This window comes from Nelumbo nucifera, chromosome 1 (genome assembly GCF_055504915.1).
Source record: "Nelumbo nucifera cultivar China Antique chromosome 1, China Antique-T2T, whole genome shotgun sequence".
In the NCBI taxonomy this organism is placed as follows: Eukaryota; Viridiplantae; Streptophyta; class Magnoliopsida; order Proteales; family Nelumbonaceae; genus Nelumbo; species Nelumbo nucifera.
Genome location: NC_142649.1, coordinates 86,078,613 through 86,090,544, shown reverse-complemented (window position 1 = coordinate 86,090,544; position 11,932 = coordinate 86,078,613). Strand labels below are relative to the sequence as shown.

Here is an 11,932-nt window from a genome sequence, read left to right as displayed (position 1 = left end):
TTTTAAGTGCAAATAATTTAACAATGGATATGGCATTAAACAGATTAGATTGGAATGGTGAAACAAGATTCATGTACCCGACCTCATAGGTAGGGATAAGGCTTGGATGATGACGATGGTGATGAGCCATTGGACACCGGAGCAAAATTAAGCGCAAATAATCAACACCTTTTTTGTTTTGAACTAATACAAATCTTCAAATACTAGCCTACAAAATTGCTCTGCTTGGCCAAGAGCAACTTAACGAGTTCTTTCTCCCATAATATTTGCAGAGGGCTTTTGTTTTGGGCTGCTGGTCACAGAGTGGGCCCTGGTGATACATAACCATGGTTTTGGGGTCTCAATATCGTCACCGGTGACTGTCGGTACATGCCAATTACCTCTTTCTGATTCCTGCAGTCTGATCTCCCGTCAGAAACATTTGAAGGATGCAGATAAAATTAAGTTATGCAATAAAAGTAGTAAAGCTTATGATCAATAAATGATTAGATGTGAATCAGTCACCTGTATAACAATTGAATATGGTGGCGGCATGTGGAGGTTGAGCCCTTTTCTGGAAACTGTCAATCGAACCTGCAACAATGAACAAGTAATCAGGTATTAACCATAGAAGCCTGTTTCTATCTTATGCTAAATAATGAAAATGGAAATACAATTGCTACATTTTTCCCATTCTTTTGATATCTAGATTAATGTAAGTTAAACTGAAAATATATTGAATTTAGTGTCTGAGTTCCTTTTAAAAGAATAATAATTCCAAGGAACCTTTGAAGCATATATAGTTTATTCAGCACATACTAGTAACATAAAATGAACTTATAGATAATCAGTTTCAACAAACAATATCAGAGTAAACATTCCAAAAGCTGCAGCCAATGTTGATACATCATGATACAAAACCCAATGCTTAACATGAACAACTGTTCTAAATTTCATGTTTATGATCTGGGAACAAACTTGCCTTTTCACAATATACACAGTTTTAATACAATCAAAAAATTGGGCAATACAAGAGATAAACACACCTGATGCTTTTCTTTCCATCTTGGAAAGAAGCTGGTCCCTAACAATTGGAACAAGTGATCTCTCATCTCATCATTGGTAATCAACAAACATTTACAACTAACAGCAGCATATAACCAATACCTGTAATAACATGAAAATTTCAGGGAACAATCATTTTTGAAGGTTACATCAACTAAAAAGGATGGGGAAGAAACACCAGATTTACAAGGGGATAGATAGCACCACTGATCCTTGTATAGCATAAAGTTTCAACTAAAAACAAATGCAGAACTTTATGAAAATTAAAATTGATTGGGCTCATTAGTCAATTGATTGACCTGAGATTAAACAATGGCATATATTATTCAGATTCTAACATTTAATGTACTTTGTTCCTGCAAGTTTTTAACCTATATATATATATATATATATATATATATATATATATATATGTTAGAGAAAGAAAAGAAAGAGCAAAACTATTATTCCACTGTCTGTAACCTACCTGACAAAACTAATACTCTTTCATCATCATCTTCTTTTCTCTCTCACGTTATTTCCAATCTTAAAGCTTAGCAAGTGCCTAGCTAAATATGTCATCAAGCACAATGATATTCAACCTCCTCTTCCATTTATAAATCAGCTACATCAATGAGGGGAGTTACACAGTTATTGTTGTTGAGATTATGGCTAAGCAAGTAAAATCTATGTTTTCAGGAGTTGTACCATGGGAGCATCTTCACCAGTCAATTGTTCAACCACTCAGTAAATTGATTATTCAATTGTACCTCAAAGGTTCAAAGATGATACTAGGCCTTTTCTTTTGTATTTGATACTAGTCCAAATTTCAAGTTTAGTTAAACTCAAACCAATCAAAAGAGCTTAAGTTAACTCAAAATTATCAGACAAATAACATGAGGAATTTTTAGTGCCTTCATAATCTCATGTGCTGCCACTCAAGTAACTCAGCCACAATTAGGGGTGACAATACAGTTAGGGATGGATGTTTTTACCCAACAAACAGATAGGATGAAAGTCAGATAATCATTAGGTCATTAATAATCAGGTTGTTTCAGGACAGGTTGACAGGTACTCATTGGGTGCCAAGCAGTGAAAGTAAGGCCTTGTCCGTTTCCCGGATTCCCATTCCCATTCCCATTGACCGACTCTCCCATGTTCTTTTTGAGGATTTAGGTGGGACCCACAGTAAGTTAACTTTCCCGAGTGGAGAGTAAACGTTCAAAATACAATCTGTCAAAAACACCCATTCAAACAATATAATCCAAAAAACATGGACTTGGACCCAAGGGTAAAAATGACAGAAGATGGAAAAATTAACTATACTCAGGAAAGTGGGTCAGGCAAAAGAACATGGGAAAGTTGAGAGGCCTCATTTACATGGGTAAATGTAACAAAAAAGAACATGGGTAAGTGCACTTACTCGGGTAAACGAACTCCTGATAAACAAACGAGGCCTAAAGGCAATTTTCTTGGTTCATTTCATCCAACCAGTATCCTGCATCCCTCCCTCCTCCTTTATTCATCTAAATGATTATTCCTAAAAAATTCATGTAGAAAATCTATAGATTTCTAGTTTCTAATTTACAGTATTCTTGACACATTTGTTCAAAATATCTAAATAACTTGCTTACATAATTGAATTAAGTGAATAGATGCATTGACAGCACTGCTTATAAGCTAACTTTCTAGTCAAACAGGGATCTGAGCCATGGATGTACACGACCAAACCAATATGGATAGAAGATAATAAAATGCTGCCTGCAAAATGGCAGGATATTTACAAGAAATGAGAATCAATCTCTTGACTTTGAGGACCCTGTTCTGTCGAGAGAGGTATCAAGGCCTTTGATCATGACTGCTAAGCCTCAGAACTGGCCTGTGTCCCTGCACCCTCAATTGTTTAAGAAATCCTCATGGGTATGATTAGAGAAATGTTGCAGTATCACAAGGAGAATATTTTATAGCGACTTGGTTTAATCTTCGAAGGAACCATGTTGGATGAACTTGTAGAGTTATCCTTATTCAGTGTATCCCGCATGGTGCCAACCAGCGGGTTGGTAAAGTCTCCCACTGGTCGTAGCAGAGACTTGGGATCGAATCCCGCCTGCACCTGGGTTGGGGGATGGGCTACCCCCCCACCCCATTTGTGGACATTACAATATTCCCTACCTTCAATTTCTAATCTTTATGTAAAGGTGCAGACTGACAGATTAACTTTTGAAATTGTGTATTCTTGGCTGTTTTGGCCTGGAAAAGGAAGTACATAACCCTTGCCAAATTGACCAAAGATTACTTCAGAATTTATGGGTTTAGATGTAGATAACAGGGTCAGGCGCATGTTGGATGAACTTGTAGAGTTATCCTTATTCAGTGTATCCCGCAAGGTGCCAACCAGCGGGTTGGTAAAGTCTCCCACTGGTCGTAGCAGAGACTTGAGATCGAATTCCGCCTGCACCTGGGTTGGGGGATGGGCTACCCCCCCACCCCATTTGTGGACATTACAATATTCCCTACCTGCAATTTCTAATCTTTATGTAAAGGTGCGGACTGACAGATTAACTTTTGAAATTGTGTATTCTTGGCTGTTTTGGCCTTGAAAAGGAAGTACATAACCCTTGCCAAATTGACCAAAGATTACTTCAGAATTTATGGGTTTAGATGTAGATAACAGGGTCAGGCTGACCTAAGGACACTAGCAGCTCATGCTGCCAAGCCATCCCAAAATCGGATGGATTTGTTGTCAGGATAACATGATGGTGATACATTGTGCCTCTGAAGTTACTGAACAGTTTAGCGGGTTGGATCAGGTTTGACTGAGACACTGGGTTCAGTTGGGGTCTTACCCATTTTGAGTCTATCTAAATGGGTTGGGTGCTTAGCTGATTATTTATTTATTTTTTTTTTTTTGTAGGCAAATGAGCTACACAAAGCTAGGTTGTTTAAACACAACCTGCCAAGTCGCATCCCTGTAAGAGGAGACAGTTATACAACTAAAGGACTCACTCTAATACTAAAAGCAAATGTAGGAAACCTAAGCCAAAGCTGCTTATTTTCTGGATCCTAAATGTAGCAATTAGAAGCTAATACAAAGTGAGTTTTAAGGATCTTAAAGCATAGGTTTTTTAGTTGGAGAGTGGACAAATGTCAAGTGGAAAAACTGGATGATGAGTTCTAGATTGTTCCAAGTCATATATGTTTGAGAAGTAAAGTTAGGAGAATATGTACAGCCAAACTAACTCCTGATTCTAAGTGTGGTTTTCTTCACTGTGATAGAACTTTATAAATAAACAATAATTTATATGAATGAATGTTTCACATGCAACATAACAGAAATGGTCATAGAAGAAATATCTAATTTCTAAAAATTAGAGTTTTAAAGATCACAGAGCCTAGCAACATCAATAATCAATTGTTGAAAGATCTGTACATTGCAAAACTATTTATCACCATTTTTTTCATAAGAGAACAAGAATATCACATACAGTTCTATGGAAATATAACACTAGAGCATAAATAAATGAGATTAAAGTATAGAAGAGAAAATGTATCAAGCATGTCACTCTTGAGATTTTAATTAGCATGACTAAATTTCATGGACTGTTAATGTAGCAGAATAGATGACAAACATTGCTAAGCAAGAGTAACAAGGTAATGAATATCAAACAGTTCTAAAAGGAAACTCACTGATTGAAGAAAGGAGATCCTACCAATCATCATTTGATCCATAAGGGGTAGCATAGAGTGCACCAGACTTCCTCCAGTTTTCCAACAACTTCTTATTATTTGGGTTTTGTGCAGGACCACCCTTCACACGACGACTATGTAGAACTATAAGCGGCAAGCGTTTAGATGGACTCATTTGGCGGACACGATTTACAACAGAATTTAGCTACCACCAAAATTAAAATACTCAGCACCTTGTATATCTAATTTTAAAGAACTGCCATATTCATTAGTCTTCACAGAAATTATCTTCAGAACCTCTCACCTGTAAAAAGCTGAAGTTGCGCTGATTGATGAGACCCACATTAGCACCATCTATAACAGCATCAAACGGTCCATGTTGGAGAAGCCACTCCTAAATCCAGTTGACCTTCTAAGTTAAACAGGATTTGACTAACAATCTTTGTGCGTAGATCTTGCCTGAAGCACAGACAAGGAGCAAGTATCGGCCATCCACTAAGATAGTGAAATACATTGCCAATGAAGCATCATATACCTTTCATATATTTTCTCCAATTTAACAACAGATCAAATTAGTTGTGGCTAAGATATACAGATCTTTTTTTCTGATCAGTAACTGGTAATTTTTTATTAAGTATCAGAAATGAACAGGGTGAAAATAAAAGATGAGCCTCTCTTAAAAAGCGAAAATTATAAAGGTCCGTTGAGCTAGCGCACAGCTGCTTTTCCATTACCTGACTGACCCTTTTACATCAGAAACTTTCCCTTATCCCAGTAGGTATTCACCCCACATCAGAAGCTGTCTACTAACTCATTCATGAGCTAGGGAATCAGCAAAAGAGTTAGAAGAATAGGGTATCCAGACAACCTCTGTTTCCAATGTAAGTTGGAGAGTCACTTCTTAAGGTGATTGTTTTCTGTGGCTGGGTAGCAAGAGGGATAATTTAGAGGTTTGATATACCAACAATGGCCCCTTCCAGCATGTAGTGCAAAATTCCAATAATCAAGAAAGAAGGTGATAATAAATGCATGTTCTTTATGCCTCGTGGACGTGGAAATATTGGATCACATTCTTATGCATGAAATTTAGAATAATCAAGATTGGAGATGGATTTTAAGTCATAGGGATTTACTCAATACTAAGACAGCACTCAACGATCTACTTCGTTCATCTATAAAGAGATAACCAACCAAAACAACCCAAATACTTCAAATCTCTAAAATTAGAAAAGACAAACAAATGAAAATCAAAGGAAAATAAGAACAGTAATACCTGAAAACTATTGAAATCAGCCATGGCCTCTCGCTGGCAAGCTAAGTTGGACAACGAACTAGCGAAGTTCTCTGTCTCCAATGGATCAATATCGATAGAAACAAGTCTCTCCCCGCAAGAATGGCAGGTACCCTCCTCATCCATCCTAGTCCTAACCACCGCCCATTTCCCCTTCCCCAACCACCCCTGCCCGTGCCACCCACCGCCACCCTGCACAATCCCTTCCTTCACCTTGCCCACATCCCAATTCTCCTCCCCAACCTCGGCAGAAGCATTACTCTTAAACCAGCTCTCAACAACTACGGTTGTCGATTCCGACACCTGCCTCACGGTGGCCCGCAACCGATGAAGCATTTCATACACCTTATCCCCTCTTTCTGCATCTAAACTAAGTTGTAGCAATGCAGCAAGCTCGGGCTCCTCTGCCGACACCCCAGACGCCACCATGTGCGCATCAACCTCATAAGCCTTATCCGCTTCCCCCTTCTTACAGAACCCAAATAGTGCCGGTTCGTACGACCTCAACTTCGGCGGGATGTCATAACTCGTCATCTTCTTAACCAATTCAAACGCCATCTCTGGGTCTTCCATTGCAGCAGCCAATCTCGCTGCACTAGTAAATGTAGCCTCATTTGGAGCAACTCTATCAATACCCATCTGCTGAAAAATCTCAAAACCCCTTCTTAGACCTAAATTCAAGTTCCTCTCATCATTCTCGCCGCCATCAACCGAAGAAGAATGAGAAGAAGAACAGAGGTAGAGTAGAACATTATAATGATGTTGACTAAGTGATATTCCCTTACTCCGAGCATCATCGTAAAGGCGAAGGGCTTCAACAAGGTCACCACGCTTCGAGCACATATCCAGGTTGAACCGAAGCAAGTTTTCAGGAGACTCTCGATGGGCTTTCTTCCGTGATTTGTTGGAAAGCGAGGTGGTGGTTGAAGTTGAAGATTCATTAGTGGGTACTGTTGCAGAGAGGGCCAAAGTAGAGAGATGGATTCTCTTGTTCGAGGAGAAGCTATTTTTCTTATTGATAACAGATTTGAAAGAAATAAGAATTGGATAATGGAGGCGAGAACGGTGAGAATATCTGCTCTGGCCGCATAAAGGAAATTGTGTTTTGTTGAAGAAAGCGAAGAGGGAAGTGTTCCTTGCGAGGGTGGGCATGACAGTGAGTGTGAGAGAGCTTGCAGACTGCATTGCCGTTGGGATTGGGCATCCCAGCTTCAGGGTCGACAATAAAAATGTGATTTTTCGAAGATATCTACTAAAACTAAACCATTCTAATTCTAAACGACAGTTTAAAGAAAAATATCTACGATTTATTATTTATAAGATTCTATCTGTAACAAGGACGCCGCCTTAAAAGTTAAAACTTATAGAAGAGCTCCGGATTGGAGAGAGAATATAATGTATTGGAAGTGAAATTTGATTGGAGAGAGAGAGTTGAAATCAAGTCCATAGCAATAGCAATTTACCCGTTCCATCGGGCTCCGATCCGCTTTTTGAGGTGGATTATAGAGGTATAAATCGGGCTGTATCGATATGATTCGGTAAGATAGATTGCAGGTCATGCCAGGTACGATACAATCAGATGGCCGTGTCAAGCTTGGCGTTTCATGTGTATGGATCGGCATGATCGAGCCCGTTGTGTTGTGTCGTGTTAGCATAATCTATATATATTTTATATTTATAACATATAATATGTATATATATTATAGGGTTTCTAGTATAGAAGGGCAATTTTTGGGGTTTAATATTAATAAAAGTAATATATTTAAAAATTTTTCAAAAATAGATTAACTTTTTAAAATTAATATCAATAAAAGGTAAAAATAATGTTCATCTTCTTTTTTTTTGTCATTTATTCATCGGAGTTGTTGTTCGACGCTGCCACCACCTCTATCTCCACCCATCTTCGGTAATGTTGCCGGAGGCGAAGGTAGAAGTGGGTGGAGGTGGTGGTGTTGGACAGAGAAACCACCAACACTGTCGCTGCCATTTCTGGTAACATTGCCGGAGGTGGGTAGAGGCGACGGCGGGCGGCAGAGGACAACGATGGCGGGCAGTGACGGGTGGCGGTGGACGATGGCTCTAGTGAACAAATGGCAAGAAGAAGATGATGAACAATGTTTTTGCCATTTATTGATATTATTTTTAAAAAGTTAACCTATTTTTGAAATTTTTTTTAAATATATTACTTTTATTGATATTAAACCCCAAAAGTTGCCCTTATATGCTATTACCCCATTATTATATACGGAAAAGTTTCAATCAGTACCCTATACTTTGGCTCGAGTGACAATTTGGTCCCCAAATTTTAAAATGCGACAATTTAGTATCCAAATTTTCAAAATGTGACAATCCAGTACCCGAACTTTCAAAATGTGACAATCTAGTACCTATCGTTAACTAGTCCATTAATCAGCAATTAAGTGACATTTTAAAAGTTGAAAATGTCCTCCATCTAATTCTCTTTATCAACCATCCAAACATTGACAATAAAACGAACAATCCTAAACTCTAGATTCTTTTAAACAGTCACCAACTTTTTTGAATAGAAGAGTCTAGGATTTGAGATTGTTCAACTTTTTTGAATAAAAGAGTCTAGGATTTGAGATTGTTCAATTTTTTGTCAATGTTTGGATGGTTGATAAAGAGAATTAGATGGCATTTGAAGGGCATTTTTGACTTTTCAAATGTCACTTAGTGGATTATTAACGGAATGATTAACGACATGTACTGGATTGTCACATTTTGAAAGTTCGGATACTAGATTGTTACATTTTGAAAATTCGGGTACTGTATAGTCACATTTTAAAGTTCAGGGACCAATTTGTCACTTGAGCCAAAGTATAGGGTACTGATCCGGAATTTTCCCTATATATAATAATTATTTAATATATTAATATATATAATTTTATTTTCAATTTTATTATTGTATATATCAAAATTCATATAAAATAAAATTTTAACATCTTTTTTTAATTTTGTGTATATATTTTTAATTTATGTTAAAGTTTTCATTATATTTTTAAAAAAATCAGAAAACATGGCTTTACCTGATCTATAACTCGGCCTGGCCCAAGACTCGACCCACGGACCAGCCCGACCTATGATACAACATTAGGCCCATGCGGGTTTGGGTTGTAAGCTATGCTAGGCCGACCCCCAAGTTATCCCAGGAGAAAGCGGCACGGCCTGGGACAACCTACGGGCCAACATGGCATGGCCCACACTTTGCACGGGCCGCCTGCAGGTACCGACCCGATATGGCCCGTTTTACACCTCTATTCATGTTTCAACAACGGTAGAGGCATGGGCTGGGCCCATGAAAAATGTTGTTGCTCATAAGTCTTTCTTTGGTCCCCACTCCCCAGTCCCACCCTCTATATTTCAAGTTATCGACTTCACCCAAGCTCAAGGGTTAATAAATGATGGATGGCGCGGCCCATGGAGCTGATGGGGACAAAATGGATTGGGCCAAAATTGCACCGTTGGATTGACCATCGTCACTTTCCCAAGAAAATGGTGAAAGGTGCTGAGCGGTAATTTCTGATCCAACCTACTTAACCCAACCAATCAACATGTTTAGAAAAGGGTCAAATGACTCAAATCACGGGTTGGTTTAGGTTTGGTAAAGGATATCCATTGGATCAACTTTGATTTGTTCACTCGGTCTGCGCTGCCTTCAAGTTTCAAATCTTTCACTCGTTCTCCTTGTGTGCACACCCTAAATGTACAAGCCATAGATGTGGAAGTGATCCCTGCCTAAATATGGCATTGGGATTAGGACTGCAACTTTTGGTCTAGGTCTAGTTAGCCTAAATCCAACTCAAAATAGTCAGGTTAAAGGTTTGGATTAGCTAGGGTAAGTTGGAAAATATGAAGAACCCCATTTAACTTCAAGTTGGGTCAGGGGGTAAGGACTTGGGCCTAACATGTCTATTACCATTTGTGTACATAAAATCTACATATCTATGCATACATGTGTACATAAATCCATAATTTCAATTGTTTAGAACAACTTTTTTAGTTCAAAGACTAGAATTTTTAGTGTAAAATAAAAATAGTGTCTATCCGTTATGTATACTAATGTCAAAAGTACTAAACTCTAATACTATGTTTGGTTTGAAGGAAAAGATAAGGAAAGAAAGTGTAAGTAAATTTATACAAGATTTGTAAAAGTTTTCTTACCTTTTCCTTCTTTTCCCTACTTTACCCTTCAAAGCAAAAACAGCCTAAATGCTGATTAGGATTAACCTTAGCTAAGTGTTTTCCATCCCACTTGCACCCCTAATTTGGGTTGATGATTGGATTCGGTGAATGTAGTGGAGTTGGGTCATAACCATTTAGGTTATGTATAGATGTTTGTGAAATGTGTTGATTGCTTAAGCCCCTGTTTGGCAGTCTTTATTTTTAAGCATTTATTTGAGGCGATCACATCAATAATAAGAATTTATATGCATTTGATAAACAAGCTGAATAAGCAGCGCTTTTTCAGGGAAATAAGCCCATTTTGAATAAGTTCAAAAGTTTTTACATTTTTTAAGTGCTTATTGGGTTTCTGATCTGTCTTTGACCAAACATTTGAAATATCTATATTACCCATTTGAAATAAACACCTCTCACCAAACATTTCTAAGTAATTATTAATAGGGTAGAAGACTTAAACCTCCCCTAACATTTATGTTAAATATCAAGACTTCCCCTCTCTTTTGAAAAAAAAAAAAAAAACCAAGGGACCCCCCCCCTATCACGATTATGTCTAGTAAAATCGTTAAAAGTCTTTTTTACCCTTTCTTTCTTAATATTTCCCATACCTTTCAGAGATACCAGCCCACCCACACAAAACGAGAAACGCTTCTTTCGGTTTGGCCCTCTGTGGCCTTTTATTTCTCTTTGGACCATGAAAAATCCTGGTAATTTGCTAGTTTGAGCATAGATGTAGAAGCCTTTATGATGGAGGAGCTTTGCTAGTTTGAGCATAGAGGTTCCATGGCTCTGTTCTGGATAAGGGATGCAAACTAGGTAAGGCTTTTTTGCAGTTGCCCTGAAATCCATCTCTCTCTCTGGTCTAGTTCTGGTGTTAAAGTCTCTGTTCTGAATCAGGAGTCTCATCAGTTGGATTGGCCTCAAATACATTGAGTTGGATGCTTCAGGTTCTTCCAACGGTTTTCAAGATTGGATTGATTCATTGTACAGCAAAAGCCCATAGCTGCTGAACAAAGCCAGGAACGCCTCAGTGGGATCCCAAAATTGGGTTTATTTCCCTAATCTCCAGCAAAAAGTTCCCATCATCGCCAATATCCAGTACTGTGCTGTTGGTGGTGGCATAATTAGAACCTTCAATCACATCACCTTCTTGTTGCTGTCCAACGTTTTCTTCTTTTTGTTGGTGGTACTGTGTCTGTCATTCTTTCAATCTCGTTTTTTCTATCTCCAGAGGAAATGTTTTTGTGAGTCTTTCTTCGGATGGCCATCTGTTTGACCACTTGTGCAATGTTCTTTCCTGGATTGTTGTCGAAGGGCCTATAAATGCTAAATTTGGGCTTTTCAAAAAAAAAAAAAGAAATCAATTACATATAACGTGAGATGCAAACGGATGTTGATTGATTACTAATGGGAGGGAGGTTTTTGTCTGATGATATCATTCTACAAGGGAGGTCTTTTACCCTTACCAATAAGCACCCTCAAACGATGGCTAAATGGGTGCGCTGTAGCTCGACCCAACACCCAGCCCACTCAGTTGTTTGTCATTTGTAGTCATGGCGGTTGGGTATTTACGTATGTGTAGCAGAGCAAACAAGTGCAACAAATCCAGACTGTGTAAACCCAGTTCGAATTCGTATACAGTATACTTGTGACACACAGTGAAAACAGATGGGAGATGAGATGAGTGACAAAATAGAAAGAAACCAACCAACCAAACTTCCTATCAATCCA

The 11,932-nt window shown here is 38.3% G+C and overlaps 1 protein-coding gene across 3 annotated transcripts; it reads right to left on the bottom strand.

Annotated features, from left to right (window-relative positions):
- On the bottom strand, window positions 1-7,436 carry LOC104599528 (proteinaceous RNase P 1, chloroplastic/mitochondrial-like). 3 transcript variants are annotated; one of them, XM_010262105.3, is made up of 6 exons: window positions 5,984-7,425; window positions 5,015-5,104; window positions 4,734-4,915; window positions 1,026-1,146; window positions 505-573; window positions 1-393 (listed from the first exon to the last, which is right to left on the bottom strand). In XM_010262105.3, exons 1-6 carry the CDS (start codon window positions 7,184-7,186, stop codon window positions 241-243), a joined length of 1,818 nt encoding a protein of 605 aa, XP_010260407.1. In that variant the 5' UTR covers window positions 7,187-7,425; the 3' UTR covers window positions 1-240. The 3 variants fall into 3 exon arrangements, with proteins under 3 accessions (XP_010260407.1, XP_010260408.1, XP_010260409.1); XM_010262106.3 differs by having other exon boundaries at window positions 241-400; window positions 5,984-7,429; XM_010262107.3 differs by lacking the exons at window positions 1-393; window positions 505-573 and having other exon boundaries at window positions 4,711-4,915; window positions 5,984-7,436.
- Window positions 7,437-11,932: the final 4,496 nt, after the last annotated feature.

What these genes read in the sequence shown, in the direction of transcription:
- LOC104599528 (XM_010262105.3), bottom strand. Translation starts at nt 7,186, where the DNA reads ATGCAGTCTGCAAGCTCTCTCACACTCACTGTCATGCCCACCCTCGCA. An exon ending in CTGATTTCAATAGTTTTCAG is followed by an intron (nt 5,105 to 5,983) that starts GTATTACTGTTC and finishes AACTGGATTTAG; the next exon opens with GAGTGGCTTCTCCAACATGG. An exon ending in CATATTCAATTGTTATACAG is followed by an intron (nt 394 to 504) that starts GTGACTGATTCA and finishes ATCAGACTGCAG; the next exon opens with GAATCAGAAAGAGGTAATTG.